At 45.8% G+C, this 24,071-nt stretch overlaps 1 protein-coding gene across 2 annotated transcripts in view; it reads right to left on the bottom strand.

Moving 5' to 3' along the window:
* PHF19 (PHD finger protein 19) overlaps positions 1-19,625 on the bottom strand; it is a 30,028-nt gene extending 10,403 nt beyond the window's left edge. For both annotated transcript variants that reach the window (XM_075834591.1, XM_075834592.1), the window contains exons 1-6: positions 19,554-19,625; positions 17,865-18,013; positions 17,274-17,369; positions 16,363-16,431; positions 2,992-3,112; positions 216-283 (exon numbers count right to left, since the gene is read on the bottom strand). In XM_075834591.1, the coding sequence (XP_075690706.1) occupies positions 216-283; positions 2,992-3,112; positions 16,363-16,431; positions 17,274-17,369; positions 17,865-17,959 (449 nt within the window). In that variant the 5' untranslated portion in view covers positions 17,960-18,013; positions 19,554-19,625. The remainder of the gene's footprint in view (positions 1-215; positions 284-2,991; positions 3,113-16,362; positions 16,432-17,273; positions 17,370-17,864; positions 18,014-19,553) is intronic.
* Between the last annotated feature and the right edge of the window lie 4,446 nt (positions 19,626-24,071).

Genomic DNA, 24,071 nt, shown 5'->3' with positions numbered 1-24,071 from the left:
CCGGTACGAATCCTCGGGGGGACGGGGACGCAGAATTACTGTATTCTGCAGATTACCCGTGGATCAGAGGACAGGCCATTGTATGCTGTGGTTAAATAGAGAGCAATGGGATATTTTCTTTCCTTTTTTCACTTACATTATTATGGACAATGTTCACTATCGATCTTATTAGCAAATAAACATCAGACATCAGAAGTGGCCGGTGTAAGCAGTACCTGCTTTTGTAGCTGTTTAAAGCCTCCAGGAGGTGCTGCCCTCGCTCTTCCACAAGGGTGACGGACAGCTAGAAGTGAAATGATTGACAGGTCAGAAGTGCAGGAAGGAGGTTACTGTAACAAGAATATAATCCACCCAAACGACCTGTGATCTAACAAAGTAAAGCGACTGAGAAAACATGGACACGTATAGTATAATGCTCTATTCCCAGGTCTGTAATTCAGGGCTTTATCACCAGGTGGCAGCAAAGCCTTAATCACAGAGAGCAGCAACTGTAGTGCTGTGTGTGTATCTGAGACTATCACACAGGAAAGGATTAGATACACAGCTCAGCAGACAGTATCACACATGATAGGATTAGATACACAGCTCAACAGACAGTATCGCACATGATAGGATTAGATACATAGCTCAGCAGACAGGATCACACATGATAGGATTAGATACAGCGGCTCAGCAGACGGTATCACACAGGAAAGGATTAGATACACAGCTCAGCAGACAGTATCACACATGATAGGATTAGATACAGCGGCTCAGCAGACAGTATCACACATAATAGGATTAGATACACAGCTCAGCAGACAGGATCACACATGATAGGATTAGATACAGCAGCTCAGCAGACAGTATCACACAGGAAAGGATTAGATACACAGCTCAGCAGACAGTATCACACATGATAGGATTAGATACAGCGGCTCAGCAGACAGTATCACACATAATAGGATTAGATACACAGCTCGGCAGACAGTATCACACATGATAGGATTAGATACACAGCTCAGCAGACAGTATCACACATGATAGGATTAGATACTCAGCTCAGCAGACAGTATCACACATGATAGGATTAGATACACAGCTCAGCAGACAGTATCACACATGATAGGATTAGATACACAGCTCAGCAGACAGTATCACACATGATAGGATTAGATGCACAGCTCAGCAGACAGTATCACACATGATAGGATTAGATACATGGCTCAGCAGACGGTATCACACATGATAGGATTAGATGCACAGCTCAGCAGACAGTATCACACATGATAGGATTAGATACACGGCTCAGCAGGCAGTATCACACATGATAGGATTAGATACACGGCTCAGCAGACAGTATCACACATGATAGGATTAGATACACTGCTCAGCAGACAGTATCACACATGACAGGATTAGATACACAGCTCAGCAGACATTACCACACATGACAGGATTAGATACACAGCTCAGCAGACAGTATCACACATGATAGGATTAGATACACGGCTCAGCAGACAGTATCACACATGATAGGATTAGATGCACAGCTCAGTAGACAGTATCACACATGATAGGATTAGACACACAGCTCGGCAGACAGTATCACACATGATAGGATTAGATACACAACTCAGCAGACAGTATCACACATGATAGGATTAGATACACAGCTCAGCAGACAGTATCACACATGATAGGATTAGATACACAGCTCAGCAGACAGTATCACACATGATAGGATTAGATACACCGCTCAGCAGACAGTATCACACATGATAGGATTAGATACAGCGGCTCAGCAGACAGTATCACACATGATAAGATTAGATACAGCGGCTCAACAGACAGTATCACACATGATAGGATTAGATACAGTGGCTCAGCAGACAGTATCACACATGATAAGATTAGATACAGCGGCTCAACAGACAGTATCAGAGATTGTCCAATGGCAGATATTACGCATAACCCAAAACCAGCCGGGTCTGCCAGACAATCCAGAATTTCCCAATTTCCAAAGGACTCTAGTTATGGAGGGAATTTCCAAACAACACGTTATAAGTAATTGTATGAACACGACGCACGTCACGTAACAGCGGGGGGGGGTCAGCCATTCAATAACATTACTGGAGGGTCTGATACAATAACAGAGATGAATGCGTGTAATAGATCAGTCGCACATCCGCCTCTTCCTAATGTTCTGGGTCCAGCAGGGGTGAGGATGGATATGATGGATATGATGGCGGGGCTGCGCTCCTACACATGAGCAGATGGGATAGATGGACCTCCAATACTGGATATATTATAAAACTACCATTACTCATCTGCCCATTAACCCCAGAAGTTCTGCTGATGCCGGATATCCGGTGGTCGCCTGGCAAAATCATCATTTCAGGGACAAACTTGGGTCATTTTGTTTTCATACATGATTTAGGACCGGCTCCCGCGGCTGCACCCCAATGTCTCCTTCTACCTAAGGTCCCGTCACGGTTTGGTATGGCTGCGGCCTCTGACCTTGCTTTACATACAGAATACCACAACCAAACGTTACCGGTAATGTCAGAAGAAAACCGCAGCGACGAGGTGTGCGGGCCGGACACGACTCAATACAAGTGACCGTCCCATATACTGCTAGTGGAGCGCGGATCACCGCCTGTAACTTCCAGCAGCGCTGCCGGCTGATCCTCGGGGCTGCGCCCGGTGTTGGGTTCTCTGGTCATGGGTTTCTCTTGTGTTGTTTGGATCCCCCGGTCATGGACAAGCCCTCAGACGAAGTATCAGTTAGCCGGAGGTTCCTTTAATGTCCCAGTTTCAGGGAGTTTTACAGGTTGCGTATTTCTATGGGCACAATTATCCCGTGACTTCAGAAGTGACCGCGTCACACACCGTCCAGTACTGACCTAAAAACATCACTGCCCCCTGTAAAGCGCGCGGTCACCCGGCCGGTTCTGTAGCGATGTTTTTTTTGCTGGCGGCCGGCGTTTCCCCTGGATATTTGGCTCTTACCTTCCCGAGCTGCAGGCGCTCCCAGTTGTCATTGACGAAAGTCAGGATCTCCTCAAAATCAAAGTATTTCTTCTTACTGAGGACCCCGAGGTTGTAGAGCGCGAGGTGAACGATGTCCACCCTGGAAGGAACCACACAGCGATCACAATCTGGATCAGGCCTTATTCACACAGCAATCACAATCTGTATCAGGCCTTATTCACACAGCGATCACAATCTGGATCAGGCCTTATTCACACAGCGATCACAATCTGGATCAGGCCTTATTCACACAGCGATCACAATCTGGATCAGGCTTTATTCACACAGCGATCACAATCTGGATCAGGCCTTATTCACACAGCGATCACAATCTGGATCAGGCTTTATTCACACAGCGATCACAATCTGGATCAGGCCTTATTCACACAGCGATCACAATCTGGATCAGGCCTTATTCACACAGCAATCACAATCTGTATCAGGCCTTATTCTCACAGCGATCACAATCTGGATCAGGCCTTATTCACACAGCGATCACAATCTGGATCAGGCCTTATTCTCACAGCGATCACAATCTGGATCAGGCCTTATTCACACAGCGATCACAATCTGTATCAGGCCTTATTCACACAGCGATCACAATCTGGATCAGGCCTTATTCACACAGCGATCACAATCTGGATCAGGCCTTATTCACACAGCGATCACAATCTGTATCAGGCCTTATTCTCACAGCGATCACAATCTGTATCAGGCCTTATTCACACAGCGATCACAATCTGGATCAGGCCTTATTCACACAGCGATCACAATCTGGATCAGGCCTTATTCTCACAGCGATCACAATCTGTATCAGGCCTTATTCACACAGCGATCACAATCTGTATCAGGCCTTATTCTCACAGCGATCACAATCTGTATCAGGCCTTATTCACACAGCGATCACAATCTGGATCAGGCCTTATTCTCACAGCGATCACAATCTGTATCAGGCCTTATTCTCACAGCGATCACAATCTGGATCAGGCCTTATTCACACAGCGATCACAATCTGTATCAGGCCTTATTCACACAGCGATCACAATCTGGATCAGGCCTTATTCACACAGCGATCACAATCTGGATCAGGCCTTATTCACACAGCGATCACAATCTGTATCAGGCCTTATTCACACAGCGATCACAATCTGGATCAGGCCTTATTCACACAGCGATCACAATCTGTATCAGGCCTTATTCACACAGCGATCACAATCTGTATCAGGCCTTATTCACACAGCGATCACAATCTGGATCAGGCCTTATTCACACAGCGATCACAATCTGTATCAGGCCTTATTCACACAGCGATCACAATCTGTATCAGGCCTTATTCACACAGCGATCACAATCTGTATCAGGCCTTATTCTCACAGCGATCACAATCTGTATCAGGCCTTATTCACACAGCGATCACAATCTGTATCAGGCCTTATTCACACAGCGATCACAATCTGGATCAGGCCTTATTCACACAGCGATCACAATCTGTATCAGGCCTTATTCTCACAGCGATCACAATCTGTATCAGGCCTTATTCTCACAGCGATCACAATCTGTATCAGGCCTTATTCACACAGCGATCACAATCTGTATCAGGCCTTATTCACACAGCGATCACAATCTGGATTAGGCCTTATTCACACAGCGATCACAATCTGGATTAGGCCTTAATCACACAGCGATCACAATCTGGATTAGGCCTTATTCACACGGACATGTCCGTTTTGCGCGCGCAAAATCTCAGTGTCATCAGCATGGTGCGTGGCTGGGTGATTTTCGCACAGCCGGCATCATGATGACACTCTGGTTTTATATGTACACGAGGTGCTTTTCTGTTTTCATTCATTTATTTTACTACTGTAGCGCGCGGCACCCGGAAGTGTTTCCGTGTATCGTGCGTGATTTGCACGCACCCATTGACTTCATGTGTGCGTGCTGCGCAAAACACGGGCAAATATAGGACATGTCATGAGTTTTACCCGGCGCACATACGCTGCAGGAAACTCACCGGCAGTCTGAACGGCCCCATTCACTAACATAGGTCCCTGCGTGATTTTCACGTGCGTAGCGCGGACGTATATCACGTCGGTGTGAATAAGGCCTTCGGGTTACCACATCATCGTCCACACATAAAGCCGCATCGTGCGTCACACTTCTGGGACCGGCCACATTACAGATCAGCATCGCGGGTTTACGCGTTTTGTAGCCAAAAGTCAAATAAAAAAATATATATAAAAATAAACACACGGGGAGATTTGGGGCAATCACAGGCGGCAGATTATGGTGCAGAAATGATATCATTATACAAGTCCCCCCCTCAGCCGGCTCTTCTCAGGGATAAATCAGTTTCATTCTTTCATCTCTGAGATTCTCCGCGTCTCTTATTAGTTTCTCTTCTTTGTATTTTTCCTCCTTTGTATGAACTAGAGCCCAGAACTGACCTGTATATTGTAGATGAGGGGTCACTAATGCTTTATATAGAGGTAATATTATATCCCCCCCCCCCCCCGAGCCCAGAACTGACCTGTATATTGTAGATGAGGGGTCACTAATGCTTTATATAGAGGTAATATTATATCCCCCCCCCCTCAAGTCCAGGCCTCTTATAATACACCACAATATCCTGCCGGCCTTACAAGCAGCTGACTGACATTGTGCTGCAGCCTATGATCTACAAGTACCAGATCCTTCTCAACAAGTGACTCTCCCATTGTAGCTCCTCTAGGACATATGATCCTGCAGATTATTACTCCCAGTGTAACTCCTCTAGGACATATGATGCTGCAGATTATTACTCCCAGTGTAGCTCCTCTAGGACATATGATCCTGCAGATTATTACTCCCAGTGTAGCTCCCCTAGGACATTTGATGCTGCAGATTATTACTCCCAGTGTAGCTCCCCTAGGACATATGATCCTGCAGATTATTACTCCCAGTGTAGCTCCTCTAGGACATATGATGCTGCAGATTATTACTCCCAGTGTAGCTCCTCTAGGACATATGATCCTGCAGATTATTACTCCCAGTGTAGCTCCTCTAGGACATATGATGCTGCAGATTATTACCCCCAGTGTAGCTCCTCTAGGACATATGATCCTGCAGATTATTACTTTCAGTGTAGCTCCTCTAGGACATATGATCCTGCAGATTATTACTCCCAGTGTAGCTCCTCTAGGACATATGATGCTGCAGATTATTACTACCAGTGTAGCTCCTCTAGGACATATGATCCTGCAGATTATTACTCCCAGTGTAGCTCCTCTAGGACATATGATCCTGCAGATTATTACTCCCAGTGTAGCTCCTCTAGGACATATGATGCTGCAGATTATTACTCCCAGTGTAGCTCCTCTAGGACATATGATGCTGCAGATTATTACTCCTAGTGTAGCTCCTCTAGGACATATGATCCTGCAGATTATTACCCCCAGTGTAGCTCCTCTATGACATATTATGCTGCAGATTATTACTCCCAGTGTAGCTCCTCTAGGACATATGATCCTGCAGATTATTACTCCCATTGTAGCTCCTCTAGGACATATGATTCTGCAGATTATTACTCCCAGTGTAGCTCCTCTAGGACATATGATCCTGCAGATTATTACTCCCAGTGTAGCTCCTCTAGGACATATGATGCTGCAGATTATTACTCCCAGTATAGCTCCTCTATGACATATGATGCTGCAGATTATTACCCCCAGTGTAGCTCCTCTAGGACATATGATCCTGCAGATTATTACTCCCAGTGTAGCTCCTCTAGGACATATGATCCTGCAGATTATTACTCCCAGTGTAGCTCCTCTAGGACATATGATCCTGCAGATTATTACTCCCAGTGTAGCTCCTCTAGGACATATGATGCTGCAGATTATTACTCCCAGTGTAGCTCCTCTAGGACATATGATCCTGCAGATTAATACTCCCAGTGTAGCTACTCTAGGACATATGATGCTGCAGATTATTACTCCCAGTGTAGCTCCTCTAGAACATATGATGCTGCAGATTATTACTCCCAGTGTAGCTCCTCTAGGACATATGATGCTGCAGATTATTACTCCCAGTGTAGCTCCTCTAGGACATATGATCCTGCAGATTATTACTCCCAGTGTAGCTCCCCTAGGACATTTGATGCTGCAGATTATTACTCCCAGTGTAGCTCCCCTAGGACATATGATCCTGCAGATTATTACTCCCAGTGTAGCTCCTCTAGGACATATGATGCTGCAGATTATTACTCCCAGTGTAGCTCCTCTAGGACATATGATCCTGCAGATTATTACTCCCAGTGTAGCTCCTCTAGGACATATGATGCTGCAGATTATTACCCCCAGTGTAGCTCCTCTAGGACATATGATCCTGCAGATTATTACTTTCAGTGTAGCTCCTCTAGGACATATGATCCTGCAGATTATTACTCCCAGTGTAGCTCCTCTAGGACATATGATGCTGCAGATTATTACTACCAGTGTAGCTCCTCTAGGACATATGATCCTGCAGATTATTACTCCCAGTGTAGCTCCTCTAGGACATATGATCCTGCAGATTATTACTCCCAGTGTAGCTCCTCTAGGACATATGATGCTGCAGATTATTACTCCCAGTGTAGCTCCTCTAGGACATATGATGCTGCAGATTATTACTCCTAGTGTAGCTCCTCTAGGACATATGATCCTGCAGATTATTACCCCCAGTGTAGCTCCTCTATGACATATTATGCTGCAGATTATTACTCCCAGTGTAGCTCCTCTAGGACATATGATCCTGCAGATTATTACTCCCATTGTAGCTCCTCTAGGACATATGATTCTGCAGATTATTACTCCCAGTGTAGCTCCTCTAGGACATATGATCCTGCAGATTATTACTCCCAGTGTAGCTCCTCTAGGACATATGATGCTGCAGATTATTACTCCCAGTATAGCTCCTCTATGACATATGATGCTGCAGATTATTACCCCCAGTGTAGCTCCTCTAGGACATATGATCCTGCAGATTATTACTCCCAGTGTAGCTCCTCTAGGACATATGATCCTGCAGATTATTACTCCCAGTGTAGCTCCTCTAGGACATATGATCCTGCAGATTATTACTCCCAGTGTAGCTCCTCTAGGACATATGATGCTGCAGATTATTACTCCCAGTGTAGCTCCTCTAGGACATATGATCCTGCAGATTAATACTCCCAGTGTAGCTACTCTAGGACATATGATGCTGCAGATTATTACTCCCAGTGTAGCTCCTCTAGAACATATGATGCTGCAGATTATTACTCCCAGTGTAGCTCCTCTAGGACATATGATGCTGTAGATTATTACTCCCAGTGTAGCTCCTCTAGGACATATGATCCTGCAGATTATTACTCCCAGTGTAGCTCCTCTAGGACATATGATCCTGCAGATTATTACTCCCAGTGTAGCTCCTCTAGGACATATGATGCTGATGATTATTACTCCCAGTGTAGCTCCTCTAGGACATATGATGCTGCAGATTATTACTCCCAGTGTAGCTCCTCTAGGACATATGATGCTGTAGATTATTACTCCCAGTGTAGCTCCCCTAGGACATTTGATGCTGCAGATTATTACTCCCAGTGTAGCTCCCCTAGGACATATGATCCTGCAGATTATTACTCCCAGTGTAGCTCCTCTAGGACATATGATGCTGCAGATTATTACTCCCAGTGTAGCTCCTCTAGGACATATGATCCTGCAGATTATTACTCCCAGTGTAGCTCCTCTAGGACATATGATGCTGCAGATGATTACCCCCAGTGTAGCTCCTCTAGGACATATGATCCTGCAGATTATTACTTTCAGTGTAGCTCCTCTAGGACATATGATCCTGCAGATTATTACTCCCAGTGTAGCTCCTCTAGGACATATGATGCTGCAGATTATTACTACCAGTGTAGCTCCTCTAGGACATATGATCCTGCAGATTATTACTCCCAGTGTAGCTCCTCTAGGACATATGATCCTGCAGATTATTACTCCCAGTGTAGCTCCTCTAGGACATATGATGCTGCAGATTATTACTCCCAGTGTAGCTCCTCTAGGACATATGATGCTGCAGATTATTACTCCTAGTGTAGCTCCTCTAGGACATATGATCCTGCAGATTATTACCCCCAGTGTAGCTCCTCTATGACATATTATGCTGCAGATTATTACTCCCAGTGTAGCTCCTCTAGGACATATGATCCTGCAGATTATTACTCCCATTGTAGCTCCTCTAGGACATATGATTCTGCAGATTATTACTCCCAGTGTAGCTCCTCTAGGACATATGATCCTGCAGATTATTACTCCCAGTGTAGCTCCTCTAGGACATATGATGCTGCAGATTATTACTCCCAGTATAGCTCCTCTATGACATATGATGCTGCAGATTATTACCCCCAGTGTAGCTCCTCTAGGACATATGATCCTGCAGATTATTACTCCCAGTGTAGCTCCTCTAGGACATATGATCCTGCAGATTATTACTCCCAGTGTAGCTCCTCTAGGACATATGATCCTGCAGATTATTACTCCCAGTGTAGCTCCTCTAGGACATATGATGCTGCAGATTATTACTCCCAGTGTAGCTCCTCTAGGACATATGATCCTGCAGATTAATACTCCCAGTGTAGCTCCTCTAGGACATATGATGCTGCAGATTATTACTCCCAGTGTAGCTCCTCTAGAACATATGATGCTGCAGATTATTACTCCCAGTGTAGCTCCTCTAGGACATATGATGCTGTAGATTATTACTCCCAGTGTAGCTCCTCTAGGACATATGATCCTGCAGATTATTACTCCCAGTGTAGCTCCTCTAGGACATATGATCCTGCAGATTATTACTCCCAGTGTAGCTCCTCTAGGACATATGATGCTGATGATTATTACTCCCAGTGTAGCTCCTCTAGGACATATGATGCTGCAGATTATTACTCCCAGTGTAGCTCCTCTAGGACATATGATGCTGTAGATTATTACTCCCAGTGTAGCTCCCCTAGGACATTTGATGCTGCAGATTATTACTCCCAGTGTAGCTCCCCTAGGACATATGATCCTGCAGATTATTACTCCCAGTGTAGCTCCTCTAGGACATATGATGCTGCAGATTATTACTCCCAGTGTAGCTCCTCTAGGACATATGATCCTGCAGATTATTACTCCCAGTGTAGCTCCTCTAGGACATATGATGCTGCAGATTATTACCCCCAGTGTAGCTCCTCTAGGACATATGATCCTGCAGATTATTACTTTCAGTGTAGCTCCTCTAGGACATATGATCCTGCAGATTATTACTCCCAGTGTAGCTCCTCTAGGACATATGATGCTGCAGATTATTACTACCAGTGTAGCTCCTCTAGGACATATGATCCTGCAGATTATTACTCCCAGTGTAGCTCCTCTAGGACATATGATCCTGCAGATTATTACTCCCAGTGTAGCTCCTCTAGGACATATGATCCTGCAGATTATTACTCCCAGTGTAGCTCCTCTAGGACATATGATGCTGCAGATTATTACTCCCAGTGTAGCTCCTCTAGGACATATGATGCTGTAGATTATTACTCCCAGGGTAGCTCCCCTAGGACATTTGATGCTGCAGATTATTACTCCCAGTGTAGCTCCTCTAGGACATATGATCCTGCAGATTATTACTCCCAGTGTAGCTCCTCTAGGACATATGATGCTGCAGATTATTACTCCCAGTGTAGCTCCTCTAGGACATATGATCCTGCAGATTATTACTCCCAGTGTAGCTCCTCTAGGACATATGATGCTGCAGATTATTACCCCCAGTGTAGCTCCTCTAGGACATATGATCCTGCAGATTATTACTTTCAGTGTAGCTCCTCTAGGACATATGATCCTGCAGATTATTACTCCCAGTGTAGCTCCTCTAGGACATATGATGCTGCAGATTATTACTACCAGTGTAGCTCCTCTAGGACATATGATCCTGCAGATTATTACTCCCAGTGTAGCTCCTCTAGGACATATGATCCTGCAGATTATTACTCCCAGTGTAGCTCCTCTAGGACATATGATGCTGCAGATTATTACTCCCAGTGTAGCTCCTCTAGGACATATGATGCTGCAGATTATTACTCCTAGTGTAGCTCCTCTAGGACATATGATCCTGCAGATTATTACCCCCAGTGTAGCTCCTCTATGACATATTATGCTGCAGATTATTACTCCCAGTGTAGCTCCTCTAGGACATATGATCCTGCAGATTATTACTCCCATTGTAGCTCCTCTAGGACATATGATTCTGCAGATTATTACTCCCAGTGTAGCTCCTCTAGGACATATGATCCTGCAGATTATTACTCCCAGTGTAGCTCCTCTAGGACATATGATGCTGCAGATTATTACTCCCAGTATAGCTCCTCTATGACATATGATGCTGCAGATTATTACCCCCAGTGTAGCTCCTCTAGGACATATGATCCTGCAGATTATTACTCCCAGTGTAGCTCCTCTAGGACATATGATCCTGCAGATTATTACTCCCAGTGTAGCTCCTCTAGGACATATGATCCTGCAGATTATTACTCCCAGTGTAGCTCCTCTAGGACATATGATGCTGCAGATTATTACTCCCAGTGTAGCTCCTCTAGGACATATGATCCTGCAGATTAATACTCCCAGTGTAGCTACTCTAGGACATATGATGCTGCAGATTATTACTCCCAGTGTAGCTCCTCTAGAACATATGATGCTGCAGATTATTACTCCCAGTGTAGCTCCTCTAGGACATATGATGCTGTAGATTATTACTCCCAGTGTAGCTCCTCTAGGACATATGATCCTGCAGATTATTACTCCCAGTGTAGCTCCTCTAGGACATATGATCCTGCAGATTATTACTCCCAGTGTAGCTCCTCTAGGACATATGATGCTGATGATTATTACTCCCAGTGTAGCTCCTCTAGGACATATGATGCTGCAGATTATTACTCCCAGTGTAGCTCCTCTAGGACATATGATGCTGTAGATTATTACTCCCAGTGTAGCTCCCCTAGGACATTTGATGCTGCAGATTATTACTCCCAGTGTAGCTCCCCTAGGACATATGATCCTGCAGATTATTACTCCCAGTGTAGCTCCTCTAGGACATATGATGCTGCAGATTATTACTCCCAGTGTAGCTCCTCTAGGACATATGATCCTGCAGATTATTACTCCCAGTGTAGCTCCTCTAGGACATATGATGCTGCAGATTATTACCCCCAGTGTAGCTCCTCTAGGACATATGATCCTGCAGATTATTACTTTCAGTGTAGCTCCTCTAGGACATATGATCCTGCAGATTATTACTCCCAGTGTAGCTCCTCTAGGACATATGATGCTGCAGATTATTACTACCAGTGTAGCTCCTCTAGGACATATGATCCTGCAGATTATTACTCCCAGTGTAGCTCCTCTAGGACATATGATCCTGCAGATTATTACTCCCAGTGTAGCTCCTCTAGGACATATGATCCTGCAGATTATTACTCCCAGTGTAGCTCCTCTAGGACATATGATGCTGCAGATTATTACTCCCAGTGTAGCTCCTCTAGGACATATGATGCTGTAGATTATTACTCCCAGGGTAGCTCCCCTAGGACATTTGATGCTGCAGATTATTACTCCCAGTGTAGCTCCTCTAGGACATATGATCCTGCAGATTATTACTCCCAGTGTAGCTCCTCTAGGACATATGATCCTGCAGATTATTACTCCCAGTGTAGCTCCTCTAGGACATATGATGCTGATGATTATTACTCCCAGTGTAGCTCCTCTAGGACATATGATGCTGCAGATTATTACTCCCAGTGTAGCTCCTCTAGGACATATGATGCTGTAGATTATTACTCCCAGTGTAGCTCCCCTAGGACATTTGATGCTGCAGATTATTACTCCCAGTGTAGCTCCCCTAGGACATATGATCCTGCAGATTATTACTCCCAGTGTAGCTCCTCTAGGACATATGATGCTGCAGATTATTACTCCCAGTGTAGCTCCTCTAGGACATATGATCCTGCAGATTATTACTCCCAGTGTAGCTCCTCTAGGACATATGATGCTGCAGATTATTACCCCCAGTGTAGCTCCTCTAGGACATATGATCCTGCAGATTATTACTTTCAGTGTAGCTCCTCTAGGACATATGATCCTGCAGATTATTACTCCCAGTGTAGCTCCTCTAGGACATATGATGCTGCAGATTATTACTACCAGTGTAGCTCCTCTAGGACATATGATCCTGCAGATTATTACTCCCAGTGTAGCTCCTCTAGGACATATGATCCTGCAGATTATTACTCCCAGTGTAGCTCCTCTAGGACATATGATCCTGCAGATTATTACTCCCAGTGTAGCTCCTCTAGGACATATGATGCTGCAGATTATTACTCCCAGTGTAGCTCCTCTAGGACATATGATGCTGTAGATTATTACTCCCAGGGTAGCTCCCCTAGGACATTTGATGCTGCAGATTATTACTCCCAGTGTAGCTCCTCTAGGACATATGATCCTGCAGATTATTACTCCCAGTGTAGCTCCTCTAGGACATATGATGCTGCAGATTATTACTCCCAGTGTAGCTCCTCTAGGACATATGATGCTGCAGATTATTACTCCCAGTATAGCTCCTCTATGACATATGATGCTGCAGATTATTACTCCCAGATGCAGAACTTTAGATTTATCTACATTAAACCTCATTTGCCTAGTGGAAGCCCAAACACTGATTGTGTCAAAGTCGTCTTGTAATTTAAGAACATCTTCCATAGACTGAACTATACGACATAGCGTGTGTCATCTGCACAGAACCAGCACTACTACTCCCATCCTCTATATCATTAATAAATAAGCTGAATAATAGTGGTCCCAGCACTGAACTCCGGGGTCACCACTTATTACCGGGGACCATTCAGAGTCTGAATCATTGACCACAACTCTCTGGAAACGTCCTGGAGACAATTCTCCATCCAATTACCAACTCCACTCTCTACTTTCTAATCCTATAGACCTTAAGGCCCTGTTCACACGGAGTTTTTTTTTACCTGCCTGCAAATTCTTTCCGGGATTTTCACCCGCAGGACATTGAGCGCTGCGGGCAAAAAACGGCACATAAAAACACTTTATCTGCCTCCCATTGATTTTATTGTGAGGTCAGAGGCCGAACTGCGGCAAGAAAGAGCATGCCGCTTTTTCTTTACTGCGAGCGGCTAAAAACCGCCGCGGAAAAAACAATTGCCTGCGCCTTCTATTGAAATAAATGGGAGGCGGTTTCGAACGTTTTTTTGCGGCCGATTGCGACGCGGTTTCCGCATCAAAAAAACTCAGTATAAACTGGGCCTAAAGGGGTTTTGCGTTTAAAAGTAATTGATGGCCGATCCTCCGCTTCATTCCTGTCACGGATCGCACTGTGAATCTACGGCACTTGCAGCTGCGGTTCACATTATTCCAGCCTTCTCTTGATCACTTGAATAGGAGAAGGCCGGAATACAGTGAAGCAGCGCTACAAGCGCTTCACAGTGCGGGCAGTGACAGGAATGACAGGGGTGCCAAGACTCGGACCCCTACCGATCAGATATTGATGGCCTATCCTAAGGCTAGGCTATCAATTTCTTCTGGAAAAACCCTTTAATTAACCCATTAGTCGTCTATGAGGGACAGTGTCACGTGCGTCTGCAAAATCCAAAAACACTATATCCGCAGCGGCCCCTCTGCCCGGCTTCTGCTCACCTCTGCATGGAAACACATCAGGTTGGATTGATAACTTATGAGGTTGATTTGACAAATAGAACTGAAAATCAAGAGCCATTTCTACCATAAAATCTGCCACGTGTGACCGCACCTTTAAATGTCAGAAGACGAGAGAATTTAGAAGTAGGTGAAAGTGGCCCAAATCCTATTGAATTAATCAAAATGGCGCATGTGGCATAACGTGATTGAAACCACTCGCTAGACTTATCACAACCCTTTTCTTTTGATATCCCCTCATGGCTGGCGGACAGGTTTACTCATAATTTGCGCAAAAAAAACTTGCCCCACTCAGTAAATTTATAATAATGGAAGCAAGACCCAGATAGTTGGTGGGCTAATTACCAATCAATAGAAATATTTGCCTGCCGGCAAAAGGACCTTTTTAACAACTACAAGCAAGATAAAATAACAATTTTTTATTAGGCTATTATAGCAAAGACTCACTACATAGAAATGAAAAGTTATGTTCACTGCTGATAGTAACCAGCATAGTGCAATGTGTGCCAGTAGCAAGATTCAAAGTGTCAGTAGCAAGATTCAAAGTGTCAGTAGCAAGATTCAAAGTGTCAGTAGCAAGATTCAAAGTGTCAGTAGCAAGATTCAAAGTGTCAGTAGCAAGATTCAAAGTGCCAGTAGCAAGATTCAAAGTGTCAGTAGCAAGATTCAAAGTGTCAGTAGCAAGATTCAAAGTGTCAGTAGCAAGATTCAAAGTGTCAGTAGCAAGATTCAAAGTGTCAGTAGCAAGATTCAAAGTGTCAGTAGCTGCAGCATGCCTCACTCTGACCAAGGTCAAAGTCAGTATCAGAGATCAGCAGTAACAGAGAGCTCTTTTGGAATTTTAACTTGTTACTGCTGATCTCTGATACTGACTTTGACCTTGGTCAGAGTGAGGCATGCTGCAGCTACTGACACTTTGAATCTTGCTACTGACACTTTGAATCTTGCTACTGACACTTTGAATCTTGCTACTGACACTTTGAATCTTGCTACTGACACTTTGAATCTTGCTACTGACACTTTGAATCTTGCTACTGGCACTTTGAATCTTGCTACTGGCACTTTGAATCTTGCTACTGACACTTTGAATCTTGCTACTGACACTTTGAATCTTGCTACTGACACTTTGAATCTTGCTACTGACACTTTGAATCTTGCTACTGACACTTTGAATCTTGCTACTGGCACTTTGAATCTTGCTACTGGCACTTTGAATCTTGCTACTGACACTTTGAATCTTGCTACTGACACTTTGAATCTTGCTACTGGCACACATTGCACTATGCTGGTTACTATCAGCAGTGAACAACTTTTCATTTCTATGTAGTGAGTCTTTGCTATAATAGCCTAATAAAAAATTGTTATTTTATCTTGCTTGTAGTTGTTAAAAAGGTCCTTTTGCCGGCAGGCAAATATTTCTATTGACACTCAGTAAATTTGGTGAATTTACGGCTCCTCTTAGCCGCACCTTTTCTTTACAAACTGTCGAAATTGGCGTAAAGAGTTTAAAAAACACGCGACACATTTAGATCCCGCCATCTCCTCCATTAGGCTCAATATGTAACAGAATTGCGGTGCATTGCGCTCTCACCATCGCAGCGGCAGACGCTTCATGAACTCCACCCCGTGGTTGCAGACAGAGCAAAAGAATATGACAAACCTGCCGGGAAACAGAGGGTTAGATGATCCTGTATGGGCCGCATCCATAGCCACGTCTGTCCCTGCTGCGGGGAGGTCTGTGGCTCCGTGGCCCCTCTTCCCTATTACAGCTACTCTGCCTCTGTATGAGACACCACTATGTACCTCGCACCCCACAGTATTATTACAGGTGGACGCGGCTCAACGGCATTACAAGGATTTCTGCTCAGTTTCTTATTCCAACCTCTCTTTGTACGGACAGTGAGCCGGGGGGTGGCCATGTTTCTGGTACTAGAAGGGTTAATGCGGGGAATGTTTTAGCAGGGCGGACCCCGCGTGCTGCAGGAGACGAGGCCACGCACAGGAATGTTGAAGAATGATCAGAATTCATTCTAAAAAAGCCGCCATTTCGGACTGACTGCGCCCCTACACAATCCACAAGGGAAGGGAAGAGCCGGGGGCCCCAATGAAGAATTGGCCCCCACTATAATCCCTGCATCACAGCGGCAGTAGCCTTCACACCGGTGTAGTATGCGAGCCGCAGGCCGGAGCCTCCATTGTACTTTGTGAGGGAAATGATAATTCTGCCCAAAAATGTCAGGACTAATAAAAAAACAACACTGGGGGGTTAAGCAGAAAGCACTTCAGAGCCCGCCGGAGGGAAATAATCGCCACCCCGTCATCGCTCTATCATGACCAGCACAGGTTGTTTCCACCTCCAACACCCACATAACGACCCCGGGTGATGAGCCGTCAGCGCCGCACCATTTACTGCCTGTTAACAGCCGAGCGAGGCCAGAAATAAAGGCGCCATTTCCCGCACCGCAGGAGAGCTGGGAGGGGGATAAAGACACGCGACTCTACCTGTCTCCAAACAGCATGGGCTCGCTCATGCACTGGATACAAGCCTCGTGGAACCACTGCCGGCACCGGCAACACTGGATCATCTTCAGGTACCACCTGTGACAAAAGACAAGCACGGCAATGGGAACCGGAGAATGACGGCACTTTACAAGACGATAAACCGGGACTAATGTCCGGATAATTCAGCTGGTTTTGCAGCGATGATTTTTAAGCTCATTCCTACATCTTTGGCGATACATCATTGTTTCCAACCCATAGCAATGAATCCCGTCCGTCAGGACATTTATAGGATTGGCTAAGGATTTGCTATACGGGGCTGCGCACAGATCACATTGTCGCTATAATTGGAAAGCTATGCCTGGACTGCGCTACAAGGGCATTTCCAGTAAAGAAACATAACATTGAGTCTATTGATCACCATAATCCAGCTTTCCTAGACATACTTACATGAATTTTCTATTCAGGAGCCACGGAAAGCTTAATGTGACCCACGGCCCAGCCGCCACGGTAGAGGCGTGTATACATTTAAAAGGGGATTTAAAGCAAAATTGGACAGAAGAGTCCAGTGCAGAGTGGGGGCGCTTCACTTACTCTCCGGGGCCCCCGCAGTAACAGTAACACTGCTGCTGGTTGGTTCTGTGCGCCGAGTCCCAGTCCAGGTCCTCAGGACAGTACGTCAGGAACATCTTCACCGCCTGCAGGGTCTTTGCGATCAGACCTTTCTTCAAGGCGCCTCCTTTCTGCAAAAATAAAATTGTAATATTTGTAGAGAATTCAACTATTCATATAGCAGAGCCCCAAAACCTGCACAACTCAGCAGCTCGAGGCCTCCGTCACACCAGTGGTGAGGACTGCGATTACTTGATTTCGTTTAGATGCATTTTGTGCATTAAGTTCAATAAAGAAAGTGGAAAAAAGCGCAAAATCTTCAGAAAACAACAAGATTGCACAGATTTCCCTCAAATACATCAGTTGCATTCAAATATGTCGTACGTGTAGAGCAGACCAGACCAAGTTATGACGAATGACTGAATTGTGGCTTTATCAGACAGATGTGTCCGGTTATATTGTACGGGAGTGATGATCGGGACAAGTGGCTGAGAAGACCTTTTTCCCCAAACCAGACCAATAGGAGAACATATTTAGGGGACGTATTGACGACATGCTGCAAAAATGGCTCCCATTCTACCATTGTTTGTCAAATTCATAAAAATGAAGAATGTACGGATCTGAATGTGGCTTACTATATATTAAAGAAAACCTTTACTGTCAGTGAATGGAAACATTCTGGTTTTCAGCCACAGGATAAATACCTGTCATAACCTGGATCTGCACACAGAACTGAGGGTTTGTTACAGTGTATCATTGTAGTTAATCCTCTGCGTGCCAAACACAGCAGCAGTACAAATCTATTTCCAGTCCTTAAAGACTTGCTGCAATGTATCAGTGAAGCTAAAATGTATCAGCCTGAGGTCCTGCTCAAAGGCGAACTCCTGTCTTCAGCCCGGGGTCAGCTCAAAATGAAGGTGAATTATCACCAAAGGGGTCCTAGACCTATTTCAATTTTGCTCCTTCCAAACACCCCAAGTTCCATGCTGCTCCCTAGTGGTAACTCTTGGTGCTGCGACTTCCCCCATTGGCCTGACTCTCATTGTGTCAATCATCTTTGTTGTCTGGATGACGTCTGGCCGGACTCGTGACATATCTGACATCATGGATTTACATTGACTGAAGCCTCATCAATGACTGGAGCTGCAGGGTCTCCAGCCCTGGCACTGACTTACTCCTGAACGGTGGGGCTTTCCAAATCAGGAGTAAGTGGAAATGAAGTCAGGGCGTGATCTGTTCAGTGACCTCACTGCGACCAAATCCTCTTTTTCCAGCGGCGCCGGTGGAGAGGACACTATGACATTGTGAATCAGTTTATGATTTTATTTATCCGGGACAGAGCCCGGCTGGCAACTGAACAGTAATTTAGCAGCTGAACGCAGCGAGACGACGACCGTCCTGCCACAAACTGGTCTTGACCGCGCCATATTTGAGCAATGATGAGAACGGTCGTCTCGGGACTGCAGGTGATTAATATATAAAGGAAAGGATGTGGCTGGACGGGGATTAGGGCTGGAGAACACGGTGGTCACCCGGCTTTCATGGAGTCCTGAGTGGAGAAGCTTCCTGGCTATGCAGGGTCTTGGGAGTGGTGGATATTGGGAGTCCATTCCTAGGTTGATATTTGAATTGATGATGGCGGGTCAGTTATTGATAACCTCGTGTTCTTACCCTGACAGCCAGGACAAAGATACATCGTCTGCAGAACCAGGGCTCCAGAATCCCGTCCTCTCCGCTCTCCACCGCCGGAATGTGACACTTCTGATGATATCCTGAAAAACAGCAACCAAGCAGGAGATGCAATAAATATTAATAAGAATCAAAGCGCGGACCATGCATGATAAGTGGCCGCCTGGTGCACACATTGTATAGACTGCTTTCCTGCACCTCAATAGTTCCTGGTCATTCTACAGGTTGGCGTATCACTTCTGCCAACAAAATACTTGCCGTGTAAAGGGCTGGTCCCTGAAGGACCTCTTACACCGGCCACCACGAGCACCGATCAACAAGACAGCTGGATGATTGCGCTCCTTTCACGCGGAGCTGAGGATGGGGAGGAGCGCTCGTTACTCCGATCCCTCGTCCCCGTCCATTATCACCATGTCGGCAGCGAGACTTCCTGTTTACACACCTGAGCTGCCGACAACCAGAATATTTAACTTTTTGTAAAACGATGCGATCAGCAGAGGATTGTGCGTTTGCTCGTTCATCTGCTGATCACGGCCGTGTTTACACAGGACAATTATAGGCAAGGAGCGTTCTATGAATAATTATCTGCCCGATAATCGGCCAGTGTAAAAGGGCCTTAATCATTCATTACATTGTAGCAAACGATCAGGATAAGAATGTCTGCTGCTGTGTTTGTCTACAGTGATACACTGTAACAGCCCTTCCGCTGTGCGAGCAGGACTTGGTCATAAAGACCGGCCGGATGGAGCCGCAAGCCTAGGGGGAGGAGCCGAGGGACACGAGGGTGGGATAGACGGCGCCCTGTGCTGAGCGCCAGTCTAATGTCTTTTGGAGTTGTTTTTCCCATGTTGTTGGGTAAGGGGAGGGGGAGGGGGGGGTCTTTTGCTTTTCATTTTATTGTACTATTAGTACGGTGTCACTGAGGGGTTGGGGGTCCTTGGAGTTGGTCAAATTTGGTGGGGGAGGGACTAATAGTAGGGATGTTCTGGGGTATCTGGTTGATTTGGGCTCCTGCTGGGTGGTGTCCCGAGGAGTAGGTACATGTAACAGCCCTTCCGCTGTGCGAGCAGGACCTGGTCATGCGTTTCTATACACTTATAACAAAATATCTTTAAAAAGATGAAAAATTAAAACAAAGCCTGTAATAAAGTAGCGGAACTTTCCCTTCTACAATGATTGTACTTTATTTACACGACAGTCACAGTAAAATTGTGCGGATATTCCAGCCACCGCGTTTTATGGCTACTTGCATTTTTTCGGGTGCACGGCGGTATTCCCGACACGTTTCGGACCCCCTTGAGGTTGCGGTCCTGCCTCCATCTGCCCCTCCCAGAGAATCTAGGACTCATCTGCTAAGAATTCTGGATCCATTCTGCTTGTTATGTGACGCTTTTCAGTGGATCCCCCAAACACTCCTTACACATCACCCTGTAAACTTGTCACAACTCTGGGCATTCCCAGTGATCGCTTCGGCTCGTGATATGGCCGGAGGACTTGTTGTAAGGGCTACTAGAGGACAATATGTTTTAATTGACAAACTGGTAAAATCGTACCGCCATTGGCCAACACAAGTCAGCGGGATTTCAGGTGCACGTGGACGCCGCTAGACGGGACTGCACCTTAATAAACCTGCCGCAAATGAAAAGATACAACTATGCTTAAAGGGCAATTCCACTTTCGGACATTTATAGAATATCCACCGGATACGCGATCAACGTCCTATAGACACGGCTCCCACCTATCTCTAGAGCGAGGCCCCCCCGTACTACCTTCTGCCGCGGGGGCTGGGCTTCTGCCAAGGACTTATGAGGTTGTCGGGTTTTCTGAAAACTGCTGAGCGCGTTTTGATCTCCCATTGAATGTAAGTAACGGAAACAGCGCAGCGCAGCGAGCTACGGCATTTACTGCATCTCAGGAGCGGTGCCCTCAACGTCTGACATGAGAACGCATTTATCACCAATCCACAGGACAGCGCTCGGATGTTTCCGTCACTCCAATAGACTATGAATGCTCGACGGCTGCCCCATTCCTGGGGGGGCTCCGGACCCCAGTTCTGGCGGTTCCAGCGATCATACATTTATCACTTATGCTGTGTTTCCTGGAATAACACACACAGCATCTCCCCACGAGCCGGGCTCGCATCGTACATGTGGAGATCTAACATGCCTGGTCCTCATTTCCCCAATCATTAGTCTGTGAAGCTGAAATAAGGATTCTATTACATCTTACTAAAAACGAAAGGATACGACTCCACCTGGACGATTATAACTAAATCATGTCCACACTTAAGGCCGGATTCACACGATCGTGTGCGTTTTGCGAGCGCAAAAGGTCCAGAACCGCTCCGTGTGTCAGCCCTGTAAGATGCGTGGCTGGGTGAGTTTCGCGCAGCCGCCATCATGATGACACTCTGTTTGTATGTTTGTAGCACGTGGTGCTTTTCTGTTTACAGTCATACTTTTCACTGCTGTAGCGCGAATCACGCGCGTCACATGAAGTGCTTCCGTGTGCTGCGCGTGATTTTCACGCACCCATTGACTTCAATGTCTGCGTGATGCGCGAAAAACTCAGAAATATAGAACCTGTCGTGAGTTTTACGCAGCGGACACACGCTGAACAAAAATCACTGACGGTCTGCACTGCCCCATAGACTAACATAGGTCCGTGCGACGCGCGTGTAAATCCGCCCTTACAGAGAAAAAACGCATGCAGCTGACCGCGTGCGGATATCAAACACCACAAAACCGCGTCAACTTCGCACCGTGTGGCCTGACCCTTATGTGGAGGAAGCAGACGCAGCTCAGATGTGGGACAAACACCAAAACTTCCTGTGCGACCCCAAGAGGAATCATGTGCGTTTCATAGAAATACTGACACCACCCCCAAGTGTCATTATCCTGTACCCCAAGAGTCATTATCCCGTACCCCAAGTGTCATCCTGTACCCAAAGTATCAGTGTATCATTATCCTGTACCCCAAGTGTCAGTGTCATTATCCTGTACCCCAAGTATCAGTGTATCATTATCCTGTACCCCAAGTGTCAGTGTCATTATCCTGTACCCCAAGTGTCAGTGTCATTATCCTGTACCCCAAGTATCAGTGTATCATTATCCTGTACCCCAAGTGTCAGTGTCATTATCCTGTACCCCAAGTATCAGTGTATCATTATCCTGTACCCCAAGTGTCAGTGTATCATTATCCTGTACCCCAAGTGTCAGTGTCATTATCCTGTACCCCAAGTGTCAGTGTCATTATCCTGTACCCCAAGTGTCAGTGTATCATAATCCGGTACCTCAAGTGTCAGTGTCATTATCCGGTACCCCAAGTGTCAGTGTCATTATCCTGTACCCCAAGTGTCAGTGTCATTATCCTGTACCCCAAGTGTCAGTGTATCATTATCCTGTACCCCAAGTGTCAGTGCATCATTATCCTGTACCCCAAGTGTCAGTGTATCATTATCCTGTACCCCAAGTGTCAGTGTCATTATACTGTACCCCAAGTGTCAGTGTCATTATCCTGTACCCCAAGTTTAAGTGTCATTATCCTGCACTCCAAGTGTCAGTGTGTCATTATCCTGTACCCCAAGTGTCAGTGTATCATTATACTGTACCCCAAGTGTCAGTGTCATTATCCTGCACCCCAAGTGTCAGTGTATCATTATCCTGTACCCCAAGAATCAGTGTCATTATCCTGTACCCCAAGTGTTAGTGTATCATTATCCTGTACCCCAAGTGTCAGTGTATCATTATACTGTACCCCAAGTGTCAGTGTCATTATCCTGTACCCCAAGTGTCAGTGTCATTATCCTGTCCCCCAAGTGTCAGTGTCATTATCCTGTACCCCAAGTGTAAGTGTCATTATCCTGTAACCCAAGTGTCAGTGTATCATTATACTGTACCCCAAGTGTCAGCGTGTCATTATCCTGTCCCCCAAGTGTTAGTGTATCATTATCCTGTACCCCAAGTGTCAGTGTCATTATCCTGTACCCCAAGTGTCAGTGTCATTATCCTGTACCCCAAGTGTCAGTGTCATTATCCTGTCCCCCAAGTGTCAGTGTCATTATCCTGTACCCCAAGTGTCAGTGTATCATTATCCCGTCCCCAAGTGTCAGTGTCATTATCCTGTCCCCCAAGTGTCAGTGTATCATCATCCTGTCCCCCAAGTGTCAGTGTCATTATCCTGTCCCCCAAGTGTCAGTGTCATTATCCTGTACCCCAAGTGTCAGTGTCATTATCCTGTACCCCAAGTGTCAGTGTCATTATCCTGTCCCCCAAGTGTCAGTGTATCATTATCCTGTAACCCAAGTGTCAGTGTATCATTATACTGTACCCCAAGTGTCAGCGTGTCATTATCCTGTCCCCCAAGTGTCAGTGTCATTATCCTGTACCCCAAGTGTCAGCGTGTCATTATCCTGTACCCCAAGTGTCAGCGTGTCATTATCCTGTCCCCCAAGTGTCAGTGTCATTATCCTGTACCCCAAGTGTCAGCGTGTCATTATCC

This window comes from Rhinoderma darwinii, chromosome 8 (assembly GCF_050947455.1).
Source record: "Rhinoderma darwinii isolate aRhiDar2 chromosome 8, aRhiDar2.hap1, whole genome shotgun sequence".
Lineage (NCBI taxonomy): Eukaryota > Metazoa > Chordata > Amphibia > Anura > Rhinodermatidae > Rhinoderma > Rhinoderma darwinii.
Note: the sequence above shows the minus strand (reverse complement) of the source record. Positions and strands in the feature narration are given on the sequence as shown.